Source organism: Odocoileus virginianus, chromosome 18 (assembly GCF_023699985.2).
Source record: "Odocoileus virginianus isolate 20LAN1187 ecotype Illinois chromosome 18, Ovbor_1.2, whole genome shotgun sequence".
Classification (NCBI taxonomy): Eukaryota; Metazoa; Chordata; class Mammalia; order Artiodactyla; family Cervidae; genus Odocoileus; species Odocoileus virginianus.
The window spans coordinates 16,940,809-16,957,185 of record NC_069691.1 but is presented as its reverse complement, the minus strand read 5'-3'; the positions used below and the strand labels follow the sequence as shown (position 1 = coordinate 16,957,185).

General features: G+C 41.9%; 1 protein-coding gene and 1 long non-coding RNA gene across 6 annotated transcripts in view; one reads left to right on the top strand and one right to left on the bottom strand.

Annotated features, from left to right (window-relative positions):
* The window catches only part of PIP5K1B (phosphatidylinositol-4-phosphate 5-kinase type 1 beta), a 323,645-nt gene that overhangs the window by 123,334 nt on the left and 183,934 nt on the right, over nucleotides 1–16,377 (top strand). The window contains exon 1 of one of the 5 annotated variants that reach the window (XM_070480386.1): nucleotides 4,170–4,193. The exons of 2 other annotated variants lie outside the window; for them this stretch is intronic. In XM_070480386.1, the coding sequence (XP_070336487.1) occupies nucleotides 4,185–4,193 (9 nt within the window). In that variant the 5' untranslated portion in view covers nucleotides 4,170–4,184. Of the gene's footprint in view, nucleotides 1–4,169; nucleotides 4,194–8,139; nucleotides 8,303–16,377 lie in introns of those variants that run through there. 2 more of the 5 variants (XM_070480387.1, XM_020911916.2) reach the window with 2 other exon arrangements.
* On the bottom strand, nucleotides 6,791–8,034 carry LOC110149479 (uncharacterized). Its single transcript, XR_002317476.2, has 2 exons — nucleotides 7,809–8,034; nucleotides 6,791–7,048 (listed from the first exon to the last, which is right to left on the bottom strand). It is a non-coding gene; the product is annotated as an uncharacterized lncRNA (long non-coding RNA).

Genomic DNA, 16,377 nt, shown 5'->3' with positions numbered 1-16,377 from the left:
ATGCATGTAAGGCCTGGTCCCTTCTTCCTATATCCATGCAGTTTATTTAAAAGAAAAAAAATAGGAGACCCACATGAAAAAATTAAATAAGTCAAATTGATATTAAGTGCCAATATGAGTGGCATTTTACTTAATTCTCTAGCAAATCCTGATGAGCACAAAGCTCATTACAGTCTTCTGGGGAAACGTCCTTTTTTGGGACTTGTTTGTTAGCAGAACATTTTGCTGGGATAAAAATTTCTTAGATACCTCATTGCTTTTTGTCATGGTAGAAAATCCCACTCGTTCAGGGCCTGTGTGTTGATTGATCTACTCATGTGTCTCAGTGATGGGGAACTGAGTAGGCTCAGGCACAGAATCTTCGGGGGTGAATGTAATTTGTTGGAGGAACACAAGTCTGGCCTAAACAAAGCTAAGTGTCATTGTTTGGAGAAAGCAGAGGAAATTTTGGAAGTGTGGCCTGGCTGTACGTGACGGCTAGCTTTGAGTGCTGGTTGGAGGCCTTTGGATTTCATATTCTGAGCCAGCACCGTCCATCAGAACTTTTGGCAGTGATGGAAATGTTTTATGATCTGTACTAATACAGTAGTTAAAGGCTGTTATGTGGCTGTTGGACTTTTGAAATGTGACCCATGTGTTTGAGGAAGGAATTTTTTAAATTTTAGTTAAATAAACACATGTGGCTAACAGCTACCATATTAGACAGCACAATTCTAGGCAGTGAGGTACTGTGACATTGGTTTGGTGGTTAGTGACATGATAAAATGACAGTACAAATTACAATGAAAGTTGGCCTGGAAGTTTTCAATCATAGTAACTGATAGAAGTTTTCTACCATTGGTGGAACTAGAGAAGTTTGAAGATGAGATTTTTTTTTAAAAAAGGTCACTTAGCATAAGGAAGGAAAGAAGGAAGCAGAAAGCAGGACATCAGTTCACTTTATGAGTGGTTTAAACTTGAATAAAATACCAATGCTGGAGGCCTGAGTTTTCTTTCTCTTGGATGTGAGGAAATTGCCCACATCTACTCCCACCCTTCCAAAACAAGTATGTCATTATGGTTCAATGGCTTATCCCAGGTTACCTAGCAATTGTCTATCAGGAACATGAAAAGCTCCAGCCATAGGATGTCCTAATTTTGTGACTTGTCCATCAGAATCAGCCAGTGTTTCCAAGTTGGCTGGCTGTGGACAGGCATGGGAAATTTTTAGTGCCACCATTTGCCTTTCTCCCTTTCTCACCTCTCTAGCCAAAAGTTGTCATTCCAAGCCTGTCACCCTCCTTCCTCTCCTCCTCCTTCCATCCTGGGCCTGCTCACAGCAGGGCCTCCTCCCCCCAGGAGATTCTGGTTTTGATGACTTCCACAGGCTACTGTAGGTCTGGAGCGTCCATCCTTAGCACCAGTACCTCGACTTCAGATGATCTCTTCATCGTCGTAACCAATTCCCACCAAGATGGGCACACTTCTTAAGAGCACTCACAGTGCCCTAGTAGGAAACTGACCACTCTAGCTATAAACAGGGTCCTTGACCCAAATTCCCAGGGTCATTTTTTAATTTTTTTTATTCTTAAGACTTAGGTTGTCATGTAAATCCATTGTCTCAGCCTGTGTCCCTCTCCGTGGAGGCAGGCAGGGACATTTGGGGGGAGCCCCGCCTTCCTCGGTCCACACTGTCAGTGAAGATGTCCTTGATGACTTAAAAAAAATAATTTATTTATTTTAATTGGAGGCTAGTTACTTTACAGTATTGTAGTGGTTTTTGCCGTACATTGACATGAATCAGCCGTGGGTGTACATGTGTCCCCCATCCTGGACCCCCCTCCCACCTCCCTCCCTCTAATGACTTTTGAAACATGAGTGAACTCATGACTCAGCAATACTTTGAACTAAGAGGAAATATTTATTTAAATACAAGCTCTTTTATAAAACATCCATGGGAAGATACACAGGCAGATGTCAACATTGCCTGCCTCTGGGGAGAACTGGGTGGTGGGAATCTTAGGTCGAAGGAAGCTTTTCTGTATGTACTTTTGATGCATATTTAACTTTGAACCATATAAATGTTTTTCTTATTCAAAAATTGGAAAAATAACATTTTGAGATGGGAAGAAGGGAGAGTTGGCGTGCATCCCAGCGCTAACTGCTCTTCTTCCCTTTAGACTCTAGAAAGCCTCCACTTCCAGAAATAAGACCCTTGCCTCTGCCCTGATGGAGCTACACTCTGTAGCTGAACAGAGACAACCTTGTCTCTGCATTGAGCAGCCCTTGTCATCAGTAAACCTCCACTGGTCTATAGGAAGAGTGAACTTCTGGCCTTCTGAGTGTTAGTGTTAATATAAGCTCATGTTCCCACACACAGTGAGGTGGAGTTTGGAGCAGAGAAAGGTTTATTGCAGGGCCATGCACGGAAGCTCAGGCCCTAAAAATTCTTGAGCTCCCTGAAGGGTTTTGGCAAAGCATTTTTTTGCTTTTTTTTTTATGACTTTATTTTTTTAATTGAAGGATAATTGCTTTATAGAATTTTGTGGTTTTCTGTCACACATCAACAAGAATCAGCCATAGGTACACCCATGTCCCCTCCCTCCCGAACATTCCTCCCACCTTCATCCCCATCCCACCTTTCTAGATTGTCACAGAGCCCCTGTTTGGCAAAGCATTTTAAAAAGCCAGGTGAGAGAGAGTCACAGGATACTGATCAGATTGTAAACTATTCTCTGATTGGCTGATGCTGAGGGAGTAGGGTGGTGTCATGGGGGTTACCTTCATCAGTCCCTAGGCTCAAGGAGACCTGGGGCTGTTTGCTCATGGACATCAAGTGGTTAACATCTTCCATTTGGTGGGGCATTTTCACATCTGCGAAACAACTCAGGAAATTTGCATCAAGTACCATTTTCTATGTACTTTAGAGAGGAGCTGAAGCAGAGCATGTGGGGAGGGGGGAAGGCCTGTCCTGGGAAGGCCCCACAGGGTCCTGCTAGGTTATATTATTCCTAATCCATCTTAATCCACAACACCCTAAACCAGTGGTTCTCAACCAGTGACCAGGGAACACTCAGCAATGTCTGGATACGTTTTGTTTGTCACAATTGGAGGGTGGTGCTATTGAGATCGAGGAGGTAGAAGCCAGTGATGCTGTATCCTACTCTGGCCAGAGCAGAGCTCACAGCAAAGAACTATTAAAATGTTAGTAGTGAGAAGGTTTTTCAGTCAAACCCAACTCCCCTTTTAAGTGGAGGATAGATGTCAGTGACTGAGCGCAGACTCACAGATATGAGTCCAGCTCTTTTAGATACTAATTGTATCATCTTGGGCTTCCCAGGTGACACAGTGGTAAAGAATCTGCCTGCCGTTGCAGGAGATGCAGGAGACGTGGGTTCAGTCTCTTCAGTGGGAAGATCCCTTGCCAACGGCAACCCACTCCAGTATTCTTGCCTGGGAAATCCCGTGAACAGAGGAGCTTGGCAGGCTACACCCCATGGGGTCACAAAGAGTCGGATGTGACTGAGCATGCACACACTGTATCATTTTAGACACTTTCCCTAATTGATCTGAATCTTAATGTTTCTCACTAATGAAATGTACTTAATACCTGCCTTTACCAGCTCACAGCACTGTGAGAATCAAATGATTTAACAGTGTGAACAAGTCCTGGGAAAAATGGAATGCCAAAGAGTGAAGTCTTTGTTGAATTAGCAAAGGCAGGATCTCTCAGCCTCTGATTTCTAATCAGGTTAGTTCTGTTAGAACGGAGCATGGCAGGCAGTGCCCAGCCACCTCCCCCAGCGCTGGGCTCGGGGGGAGAAGTGTCACTTAGCATTCTGGAGCTGGCCCTGGTCTGGCCTGGGCACCAGAGGGTAGATGGAGCTGAAAGAAGACAGTCTTTCCTTCCCGACAGCAGGGGTTTCAGAAATAAGAGAGAAAGAGGTGCTTCTAGTGGTGGGCTTCCTTGGCGCTTTTAAAATTAAGCAACAAGGAAATGAGCTGCCCCGTTCAGAGAGGGGGAGCCCTAATCTCATTTGATGTAGAAGCATGTATGATCATCTACCATTGCCATCCACCCCTTTGTACAGATCTTTCCTCCAAGTCTGTCAGCTTTCATAGAGGATCACCTGCCCTTCTGACTTCTTTCTCGAAAAGTCCTCAAGCAAGTGGTTTGAAATCTTCCTTGATGACTTTCAAGCAAGATGTGGCAGGTAATTAAGTGAAAATGATCTGCAACTTGTAAATAAGAGAAGCCCCCCATTCCAGCCCAGAGTGATTACCTGAGCTCTTCATTCCTAAGTGACCTCTTTTAGCACTCATCTGGCCCTGATCCTGTTTGTTAAGCCACCCAGGTCTGTTATGCTTCTGCATCCTGGTTAACCATGGAAACGCCCCCAAACTCTGACTCCAGGGGATAATAGGCACACCCCAAACTTACTGCACAGCTTCCTTCCGGGGCAACAAGAAACACTGCATTGTTGCATTTGGTGTTCATGGCAGGCTGGGAGGCTGGAGTTTCCAGTGTTTCCATAGCCAGTTGGGCCACCTGAGCTGGAGCTCCTGCTCCCAGGGCACAAGGGCACTTTTGTTTTCAAGTTAAAAGGGGTAATATGTACAGGCCATCTGCATGCCTCCCTGCGCAGCTTGGCCAATGGGGTTCTGGTCTGGTCAGCCAGTCCCTGTCGCAATGCTCAGGGCTTAACCATTTTTATCACTACCACCCCACTTCCCTCTCCTCGTGTGCTTAAGGGTTTTTAAAGGCAGCTCTTAAGATATTGCATAAGATCATAGAATTTTCAAATTCTGAAATTCTTCATTCTGGATTCCAAAAAAGATGATAGACAATGTGTGTTAGGTTCTAGGTATTTATCTACTTAACAGACGCTAATAGGACATATGCCATGTGCTTGTTCAGGACTTTTAATATTTTATGACGTTTGGATCATTGGTTGCTGGAAGCATCTTATTTATCAAACTCAAGTGGGTATATTCTAGCCTGAAATCTATTATTTCATCAGGTTAAAGTGTAATTATTACCAACTGAAAGCACTTTCAAAGCTATGCTGGTAATAAGAGCTAACATTTATTAAGTGCTTAACATATACTAGCCACCATTTTAAGCACTTTAGAATTACTAACTCACTCTTACGACAACCCTATGAATTAGGACAGAGGAGAAAATGAGGTACTGAGAGGTTAAGTAACCTGCTCTGGACCACAGAACAACCAGTAAGTGGCAGGATAAAACTGGGATTCTAACCCCAACTGTCTCTCTCTAGAGTCCGTCAGATCCTAGAGATCATGAAACCAGTACACTGTCCTCTGAACTTTGTGGTGCCTACGACAGACATTAAAATGGAAAGACACTCCATTATCCAGTAGAACACTGGGGGCCGGCAGCACAGACAAACCCAGCCATCTTTCGAATGAGAAAAATGAACAAAATTCAACAATTTTAAAGCATGATTTCCCTAATTTGGTGGTTCAGAAGCCAAATTTTCTCCTCCAAAGTGTTTCACCTCTGAGGATAGAATCCGAATTGTAGCCTCAAAAATACTCTTCTCTAGAAAGTACATCGTTGTTCAGTCACTAAGTCATGTCTGACTCTTTGCAACCCCATGGCCTGCAACACGCCAAGCTTCCCTGTCCTTCACCATCTCCTGAAGTTTGCTCAAACTCATGTCCACTGAGTTGACTAGAGTACACAGTCATTTTGAAATGAAAAACAAATTGATCTCATGGACACTGGCCAAAACATGGGAAATAAAATGAGAACGTCATAACTTCAAAAATCATTCTTGACCACAGCACTCCAAATTGACAGGGAGGGTTGAGATCTGCTTGGAGGGGTGGCATATTCTGGACTGTTTTAAAAGCTAACCGTTCCATAGACTGTCACAGGGGGAGTAATGTCTCACTAAAAATCTGCTCAGTGGCTAAAAGATCTGATAAAGGAAGCACTGGGTCCAAGGGTGACTATTTTAGAAGTTATTTTCCCCTATGGGAATCAAGTTCCCCCAAAAGCACAGCTACATTTTCTGGTGAATGCAGTTTACTATGTCTGATGCTTTTGTCATGAAAGGATGATCTTTTCTGGTGAGTTCCGCTCACTGTGTCTGAGACTTTCCGTATGAAAGGACAGTGAAGAGACTCACTCTCTGCTTGGAAGCCTTCACCCCAAAGACACACAGCATATCACTAGGGAGAGGAGAAAAAGAGGGTGGATGTGGTCTCTGGAGATTGTAGTGATCAGATATTCTATCCTCCTGAATGTATTTTGTTCAGCTCCCAATACACACACACACACACACCCCTAAGACACCAGAGATATAAATTGGGTGTAATTATAAGGAAAATAAGGAGTTATGAAGAGTTGGGTTCAGTCATAGGGCCTAGCTGCACTTCTTTCCCAGTGGAGAGAAGATGAGCCACTCTTACTATAATGTCAGAGCTTTCTTTTCATCCAAGGTGTGCTGTCATCTACTTTGCATTATGGACCAGGCTGCATTTGGTTATTGAGCACAGAGCTGATATATAGACCGTCTTGGTGACATTCTAGTTCCTCTGAGCTAATTTTTCATATTGTGGCTTTGTTGTTTTTAAGGGTGTGGTCAGTGCCTGGGCTGTAAAATGTATCTCTGATTGTATGATACATCTGTGGATTCACTCATTTATTTAGCTGGCAAATATTTATTTAGCTTGGCACTGAGCTAGGCCTTGGAGGTAAGATAGAGGCAGGATAGACATAATCCGGCCCTGATCCTGCTTTTGTACTTGTGGTAGAGACGACCAGAAAAAGTAGACATGATAAAATGATTACTGCCTTTAAAAGCATTATGAAGAATATCAGCACAGGCAGGGCTGCTACCTTTTAGATAAGGTATTCAGGGGGTTCTAAGGAGGTGACCCAGGGCTGGGATCACAAGCTTGAGAAGGAGCCAGCTAACAGAAGAGTGGGATTGAGAACTTTCTTGATAGAACAGCTTCCGCTGAGCCCTGGGGGCAGGAAAGGGTGCATGAATTCAAGCACCTAAAGGCGAGGCCAGTGTAATGGAGGGTCCCAAGCCTGGAAGAGAGAGATGGAGTGAAGTGAAAGCAGTGGTTTCGACTAGGGCTGGTGTCCCCCAGGGTCATTAGACAATGCTGTCACATCTCGGGGGAGGGGATGCAACTCGTGTCCAGCGACTAGACCCAGAGATACTGCTACACACCCTGCGATGCACAGGACTGTCCCCCGAAACAACTGTCTGCCCACAAATGTCAGCAGTACTAGCCTGAGAAACCCTGGCTTAGAGAAATAGGCAGAAGCGTACGCTAAGGTGGTAGGCTAGGAAGAGGGAAAGGAGTAAATTCAAGGTATACTTCAGAGTTAGGATGGACTGGACTGGTTTGTGGTTGCAAGTGGGGGTGAGGGCATGACTGGAATGATCGATGAGCCAGCATTCTAACTTGAGCACGTGAGTGGCTTTTGTGACTATTTATCAAGATGGAAAAGGATGATATGGGGGAAGGGCTGTGAGGGGAAATCAAGGTCTCCAATCCGGACATGTCAGTTTCAGGGTGTCAGTGAGCCACTGAAGCGGAGAATCAAGTAGGTAGTTAGAAGTGTGGGTTTAGGACCCAGGGAAGAGGTCAGGGTTCTTCTTTAGTTTGTCAGACTGTAGATTCACAGTGAGATAGATGGAAAAGCGAGGCCCCCAGGCTAAGGAACACCCACATGTTGGTACTACCTCCTCATACCCTCCTCCAGAGTGTCAGATTTTTAAAATAAACAAAACTGGCCAAGTCCTTCCCTTAGGATCTTCCACTGGCCTTCTGTTACCTACCCATGCTCCACAGCACACAAATCCTTTATAGTCTCCCCCTCACTGGGCGTGTCCCCACCTCCTGCTGCTACCTTGAACACACCCCTGACTCCAGCCACACTGAGGTGTCTATCCCAGGTCCTCGGTGCCCAGGCTGATCACTGTGAATGCCTTCATTCTAGAAACAGCTCTCTTTTGGCCCTTGCCATGCTCCCAGGCGGTGACTGTTAGTCACTGCTTCCCAGGCGGCCCTCAGTCTCCTGCACTTACCTCTGTTATATCATGGATGACTTTGTTTTGTAATAATCGCCTGCAGTTATGTCCTTCCTGCTGTACCGGAGCAGCTAGAGAGCAGGGGTCTTGCCCAATCATCCAGACATCCGTAGGGCCCCACACAGTGCCTGGCACGTAGTGTTCAAGAGATGTATCACTTTTTTCTTCTTAATTCTAAGATTATTATAGACTTTCCGGAGAGATATGTTCTTGAACCTACAGTTCAGGATCTGCAATTAGAGGTGAGATATGTTGGGGGGAGGGAAGTTGGGGAACACAGGAGTGGAATTTGGGCTTATCTGTTTTTTTGGCTGCGCTGGGTTTTAGTTGCAGCATGTGGTATCTAGTTCCCTGACCAGGGATTGAATCCCGGCCCCCTGCATTGGGAGTGCAGCGTCTTAGCCGCTGGACCACCAGGGAAGTCACAACAATGAATTTTACGAGGTATTCTTTTTCAATTTTGGTTTCCTCAGGGTATATGCCTAGGAGTGGGATTAGTTTTTTTAAGGAATCCCCATACCGTCTTCCATAGTGGCTGTATCAATTTATATCCCCACACCCTCTCCAGCATTTATTGTTTGTTGAATTTTTGATGATGGCCGTTCTGACCTGGGTGAGGTGATATCTTATTGCAGTTTTGATTTGTATTTCTCTAATAATAAGCAGTGCTGAAGTAAATCAGAAAGAAAAAGATAAATATCATATTCTAACACATATATACAGAATCTAGAAAAATGGTACTGAAGAATTTACTTACAGGGCAACAGTGGAGAAATAGACATAGAGAACAGACTTGTGCACATGGGGAGAGGGGAGGAGAGGGTGAGATGTATGGAAGGAGTAACGTGGAAACTTACATTACCATTTGTAAAATAGACAGCCAATGGGAATTTGCTGTATGGCTCCGGAAACTCAAACAGGGGCTCTGTATCCACCTAGAGGGGTGGGATGGGGAGGGAGATGGGAGGGAGGTTCAAAAGGGAGGGGACATACGTATACCTATGGTTGATTCATGTTGAGGTTTAACAGAAAACAGCAAAATTCTGTAAAGCAATTATCTTTCAACAACAACAAAAAATTTTTTTTAAAAAGGTATTCTTTTCCCAACTCTGTCACATAAAGGTTCTGTTCTTTCCAGATGTTGGCCCAATTAAAAGCTGCCCTAGATGGATGCCAGGAGTTATCAGGGGAATCAGGATCTGGGGTTGGGTGGCAGTCTTTCTCTAGCACAGCAGCGTAATAAACCCCCTTTTGTTGCTGTTGTCACATAAAAGAAATGGGATGGACAGTTTTTCAGGTTTGCTGTTTCAAAGAGAAAGAGAGGCAATAATAATTTAGCAGTTTTAAAAGCAGCTACATTCTTCATAAAATCATGGAGGAATGCAGGCCTTAAAGCTGCACTCAGGACCCCAAAAGAGACGGTGATGTGAGTGCCAGCCCTTGACTCTTCAGCCTGCCTTCCTCACCAGCATGGGTGAGAGTGGGTATGACCGGGCTGGCTCTGCCATTTATGAACTCGACCTTGTGCAGGACAGTGAATGTCTGAGCCCAGCAGTACCGGTGTGGTTTGAGCATTAGATCTGAGAATGTATGAGAAGGTGCTTCGAAGACAGTAGTTGGGTGTACAAATATTAAATCTCTGTTATTGTTGCTGGATTCCCACTCACCTCCTGTGGAACTTAAGCCACGTGCGAGCAAGGACTTGGCAAGCTGGGAAGAACTCAGTTCTTAGTGAAGGAACAGACACCAGTCCCCCCTTCTCCCTCCTGCTTAAATTTGGAATTTTAAATAACCTGGGACTCTGACCTCTCCTGATGTCTGTTCCTACTATTGGCAGGTCATTTTCAAAAGGCAGTGGGATTCTGTAAGAGAATCTCACTGTAAAAAAGACAAAAGGAAATCTAACTTTTGTCTATTAAAGAAACCTTTAAAAAAAAAAAAAAAACAACTATGTCCAGAAAGGTGAAATGTTGTCTTTGCTTTCCAGCATATTAAATAAAAATTTGAAGATTTCTGTTGTAGCTTTACTATCTCCTGGGGTCTGAAAATAGTTTGCAGAAACTGTACTGGGTTGCTTAGGAGTCCTTTCTCCTCATCTGTTTCTTCCTTTATATGTTTTATCTGCTTGTCTCGGGGCAGTGGAATTCTCCTGGGGAAATGAGAAGTCGTTCTCTCCAAGGACACAGAGTGCAGTAGAATGGGGTGAAGGTGTGTCACTGAAGAGAGCAGGAGAGGGGAAGTTGGGGTGGGCAGGGAAACTCCAGCTTTGTGTTACATGCATTTTCAAGGAAATCATGGAAAAACTAAGCAGTACAATCAGCACAGTCCTCCTCCCGCAAGATTATTTCCTTATTTTTACTTAAAGACAGATCTATTCCCTCCCCCACTATATTCTGTGAAACACTGAAACTGGGTATAGCTGTGATATTATAAATTAGGAGTGTCTTAAAGTTGTAAATAGGAAAGAGATTTTGAAGCAGTGAAGCTGTATTTGTGAACAAAATCAAAGGATGAAGTCTTCTGAAATTTTGCTTAGTAAGATGAAATCCTGTTTTTCAAGGGTGTTTACATATGCAAATATCCTAAGATTCAGTTTCCTTTTGGAATTTGGAATAAGCCTACCCAAGCCACCTTGATGTTCCTCTTCACACTTCTTATTCATTCATTCATTTAATTTTAAGCAGGCTTTTAAAAGCATATTGAATACTTTCATTGGCATATTGCTAACTAATAAATTTTTTTTATTATGGAGACTCTAAAACGCTTCAGGCAAGTTTAGAAATGGGTGAGAAGAAACTGCACAGAATGAAAAAGCTCCTGGTTGCTCTAGCCAAGGGAAAAACAGCTGCAGAGTGCAGAAGCAGGTAGAGTATATGGCAGTGGGCATCTTTTGGCCCTCAGAATCCTTTTAGGTACACTCAAGGCAAAGTCTGGCCAAATGTGGGATGCCAGGCCATAACCTTTTACCCTCAGGCCTTTAGCCCAGTGTAGGAGGAATTGAAAATAGCAGTCTACTCTTGAATAGCAAACATTACAGCCATCCACACTCATCCTGCTTTATTGACCTATACACATCCTGAGCAAAGTCACCTGGAGCAGAGAGGCCCCCAGTGACCCCAGCAGGAGAACGTCTTTGTTCTCAGCTTTCCACGGCCTTAGAATACTTATTTCCTGGTGTGTTCTTACTCAGTAGATAAATCTGGGTACTTACTGGTGTTAGGCCGCAGGAATATAGCAATGAATAGGAAGGACTTGGCCCGTTACCCCATGGAACCATGTTAAACGGTCTGGACATTTTAGCACTATTACTGAATTACTTTTCAAAAAGTTATCCCACTTTAGACTCCCTCAGAGGTTTTGATTTGCATTTCTCTAATAATGAGTGATGTTGAGCTTCTTTTCATGTGTTTGTTAGCCATCTGTATGTCTTCTTTGGAGAAATGTCTGTTCAGTTCTATGGCCCATTTTTTGATTGGGTCGTTCCCATGGTATTTTTAATTTTCAAAAATTTCCTAGTTGATGCTTTTATATTTATCCCTTTAATTGAACTTTGACTTATAAGATCATTTGCTCTAAAAAGATCTCTATTGTGATATTTGTTGAAATTAAATGTATTAATGAATTTAGGGAGAAATAGCATCTTTACCCTTCTAAGAATGAAATGTCTATATATTTATTGTCTTTTCCGTTCCTCAGTAAATTTTTATTCAAAGATTCTCTACCTATTTTTGGTTAAATATACTTCTAAGTAAATTATGTGGGATTTTTTGTTACTGTTTTGGATTTTTTTTTCCTACTCTGAATAGGATTGTTTTTTTTCCCAATTACATTTTCTAGCTAGAAATGTATAAGATCTAGATTTGTGTGAGTACATTTTATAAACTGCCAACTTGATCTTTTGAAACTACTCCACTAGGTCCGTGATTGATTCTTGGATATTACAGGTAATAATCATATTATCTGTGAGTTATCAGTTTTCTCCTTGTAATCAGCATTTGTACTTGGTTTTCTTGTCTTACTTTACTAGCTGGATCTTACAAAATCGTATCAAAGAATTTTTATGATAAAAGGACAGCCTTGTTTTGTGCATGACTTTAAAGGGCAAATGGCTCTTGCACCATTTCTCAAACTGCATTCTTTGGCACACACACATCGTTAGTAGATACGTAAATGCAAATCCGTTGGTCAAATACATTTGGGAAGTGTCTCTCCAGCGCTTCCAACAGTATAATGTTGTCACTTAGTTCAAGAATTGTTTTCCATATTAACAAAGTTTCTTCCTAACTCTAGCTTTACTAAAAGATTTTTTGTAAACTTTAATTGAATATTGACTTTTTTATCAAATTGATTTAAGCAGACAATGAAAAGGCAGTCATTGGAAACACAGTTCTCTTTTTGATATACTCTAAGTACTTGAAAATAATAAAACTATGTTTTTCAGAAAATATTGTTTAATATAGATTTGGTATCAGTCCAGATGAACAGGGTAATTGTATTATTTCTTTATAGATTGGGATGATTTTTAGAATTTCTTCCTATAGGCATGCTGATCTTTCTCCCATATTAGAGTAATCTGTGTGGAAATTATCCTGAGATTCAATTTTTTCTGCAAGCTATTCTGGGGTAGACAGGTTGCTGAAATCATTCTCCTCAGAAATTGTGTTTGGGGGAAAAAAAGGAGGGAACTTATTTTTCCACCTGAATAGTGTTTATTCAACTTAGTTTTACTTTTGTTTGTAATTTTATATTTGGGCTTCTCTTTCTTCATTTGTTAAATTGGGGATGTGGATGACAACCAAATGCCCTTTAAGTTGCTTGGGTTTTTAACGTTGTTTTATTTGTTGTTTGTGATTCTCTGATCATGCCCTGCAGCCGTTGCTTTGTTAAGTGCATGCAGGATGCTCCGGAAGACAGAAAGAGAAAGAGGTGAAAGGTGGGCTAGAGGCTACGTTTTATTCCTCAACTGTTTTAAGAAAGTCTGTTGCTAGTTTTCCTTTGGTACAAAGGCGATTATTTCTTGCATATTTTCCCACCCTTTCTTCAATACTCTGTGGATTAGAAACTCAAATGACTTTGGGTTTAAGAAGACTAATCCTCTATGGGAAAATGTGGAGATTTCCCCCCTTTTCTATGGTCCAGGGAAAATTAATACACCAGAAAATGATCAAAAGTCTGTCATGACACTTTAAAGACAATCTTGTAAGAAATGTATAAACTTAAAACAAATGTGTATAAAGCATGGCACTGTGACCCAACCTCACTTGCTCTTCAAGCCTTGGGGAATCCTGACATAACCAGAATGTAGTATATAGAAGTGGTCTCATGGAGGAAAAGGAGAAAGACCAGAGCTCTGTATTTCTGTTGGGTCCATACTTGGTTATCGCTAGTCCACAGAAGTCCTATAGAGACCATTTCTCATCCAGAAGGACAATATGTACTCTTCTGTGTCAGACTCATCAGTCATGTATTTATTCAACAAATGGTTATTGAGAGCCCATTTTATACCTTTTCTGGTACCACAGAGATACAAACCCATCCTCTTCATTTTAGCCCAGAGCAAATTAGGTAAGAAGAGTGCATTGGAAATAATTGTTTTTTGCAAATACTGAGTTTAAAGAAGGAGATAAAAGGACAGTTCGTCCTCCTGGTCTGACTTTGGTGTGTTTAAACTTACTGTGTGCCGACAGTAAGTGTGACTTTTGTCTTTTAAATAAATAGCTAAACCACTCCAGACAGGTCCCAGTAGAACATTTTGTTTATAAATAGATCCATCCTTTTGGGCCTGATGGAATGAAAAGGTTGGGTTGCTTCAAAAAGACAGGACCTAAAAGTATTGAGAGTGCTTTAAAATTAATATATGCATTAGTTTCCCTGCTGCAGTAAGTTTCCACAATCTTAGTGGCTTAAAACAGCACAAATTTATTATCTTAAAGTTTTGTATGATGGCCATCCAGTACCATCTCCTTGAGCTAAAAATCAAGGTGTCCAGAAGGTCTACATTCCTTTCTGGAAGCTTTGGAGAAGAAACTTGTTTCCTCACCTTTTCCAGCTTCTACAGGTCCTTACATTTTTTGATTTGTTGCCGCTTCCTCCATCTTCAAAGCCAGCAATGGCAGTTGTGTCCTTTTCACATCTCACTCACTTTTTGCCTCCTCTTTTTTTACTTTTTCAGGATCCATATTATTACACTTAGCTCATCTGGATAATTTAGCACAATCTCCCCACCTCACATTCAACTGATTACCATCCTTAATTGCATCTGCAACCCTGTGGGGTAACATTTTGCCTTCTTAGATAACATTCTCTTAGGTTTCAAGGTTCTAGGTGTCTAGGACATGGACATATGTAAGGGTCAACCTTTAATATAACTTGACAGCGTCCTCCTTTGTGTACTAAAGCACTTTGCCATCCTTTTATCATATGCTGTTAGTCTGTCTAGGACTCTCAGTAGATCTTGGTAGGGGTCACTGAGATATAGACTGTCTCCTGTCTGTGTTTTTTTCCTCTTCCTGTCTTTCCCCTGTTGCTTATATTTAACTCTCTCCAATCAATAAGCATAATAAACTTAACTTCAGGACCTAAATCTTTCTGTAATAAATGTATATAAATAAGAGATCATTTTACAAGGTGTGATCATGAAACTGGGCTTCTGATATTATTCCATATGACTGAAAAGCAAATATGGCTCCTGTTTTCAAAGATTGACTGTTTCATGTTACAGTGGTAACATGAGCCATGTTTGCTTTTCAATCTTTGAACACAGTTTTGAAAATCAAATGCTGGGCTCACTGCTGGAGATAGTACAGATGGTGTCCTTCATTTCCTGTATTATTATGCATCTCCCACAGAAGCATTCGCCATGTGATTTCTTTGGTGTTTACAGAAGCAGGTCATGTTTATGAAGCATGTCTGGAAGAAGGAAATGATATATGGAAAATCTCTCCATGGGATATAGAGTCAAGTGATCCTGAGGTTGGAATCAGGGGCTGTAAATACTTTTGGTGATTACATATGCTCCATGGGACTGGTATTTTCCATCTTTTAGCACACAGTTTGGATTAACTTGAATGGATTTTTTAGTACTTCTTTGAAAGTGAAATATTAACTGTCCACAGAGATTTAATCTTGGGCAAAAAGAAAAAAAAAAGTAGTAAGGTCATCACCTCTAATGACAGGATTAGACCTTTCTCTTGAAAGTAATTGGATATCTCATGCATTTTTTGCTATTTCTGTTGAATTGCGAATACTCATTATCACTCAAGGTGGAAATAACAGAAATGATTAATTTAGAAAGGAGAAGGATTGTGAGGTGGGTGGAAGTGACATTTGTCTGCATTATATTCTTAGAAACTTAAACTGTTAGAGTTGGATATGCCTCTGATAAAACTGTTCATTAACATGCAAGGAAATAGAAGCCCAAATCCTTCTCTCTGGCCAAGAGTGCGCTGAGTCCAGAAGCAGAGCTGCAGCTTAAGTTGCAAGTTTCTGAGTCCCCAGTCTTTCTTAGAGCACTGCACTCATCACTAGTGCCTTTGACGGGTGCACTGGGGTGGCCAGATTGAGCCATCTGCCCCAGAGAGGGACCTTCATGTCAGTTTCCAAGTGGGCATTTCTGCTGAACAGATGGCCAAAATACTTCCTGTGCATTTTACCCCAAAGAACTGGGGAGTCATCTACTCTGGGCTGCAGTAGCCCCTGTTTGTGTGTACATGTGCAAGTAGAGAAGGCAGGGAGAGGCACACATACTCTGCCAGCTACATTTTTAAGGATCAAAATCATGACAAAGGTGAACTGAGTGTACTTTCTTGTTCTGCTTCTCCATCATTGATTTTTTTGTTTGTAAATAACTTCAGTACTTGGGTTTTGCACTTGGTTTGGTGCAACAAAACGCAAGTTAAAACAACTGTGAAGCTTTAAGACATTGTTCTTGATAAACTTAACATACAAGGTATTCTGTTGACATGGGCGCTGCATATGCAGACAACAAAGTAAGGCATCCATGTGGCACATTCATCTGCAGTTTGGAGGGTGATTTGTCTTGGTGTATATTTTGAGAGTTGTGTTTTTCAACCAGGGCTGTTTGTCCCTCTCTGCTCAGTCACCATTTGGCAATATATGGATGCATTTTTGGTTGTCTCACTTGGAAGAAGTAGTGCTCCTGGCATCTAGTGGGAAGAGGCCAAGGATACTGCTGAACACCATATAGCATTGGACACAGGATAAACCCCCACTTATATAACAAAGAATTATCCAGTCTAAAATGTCAGTGATGCCAAGGTTGAGAAACCCTGGCCTCAGGGAATCTATGACTTAACTA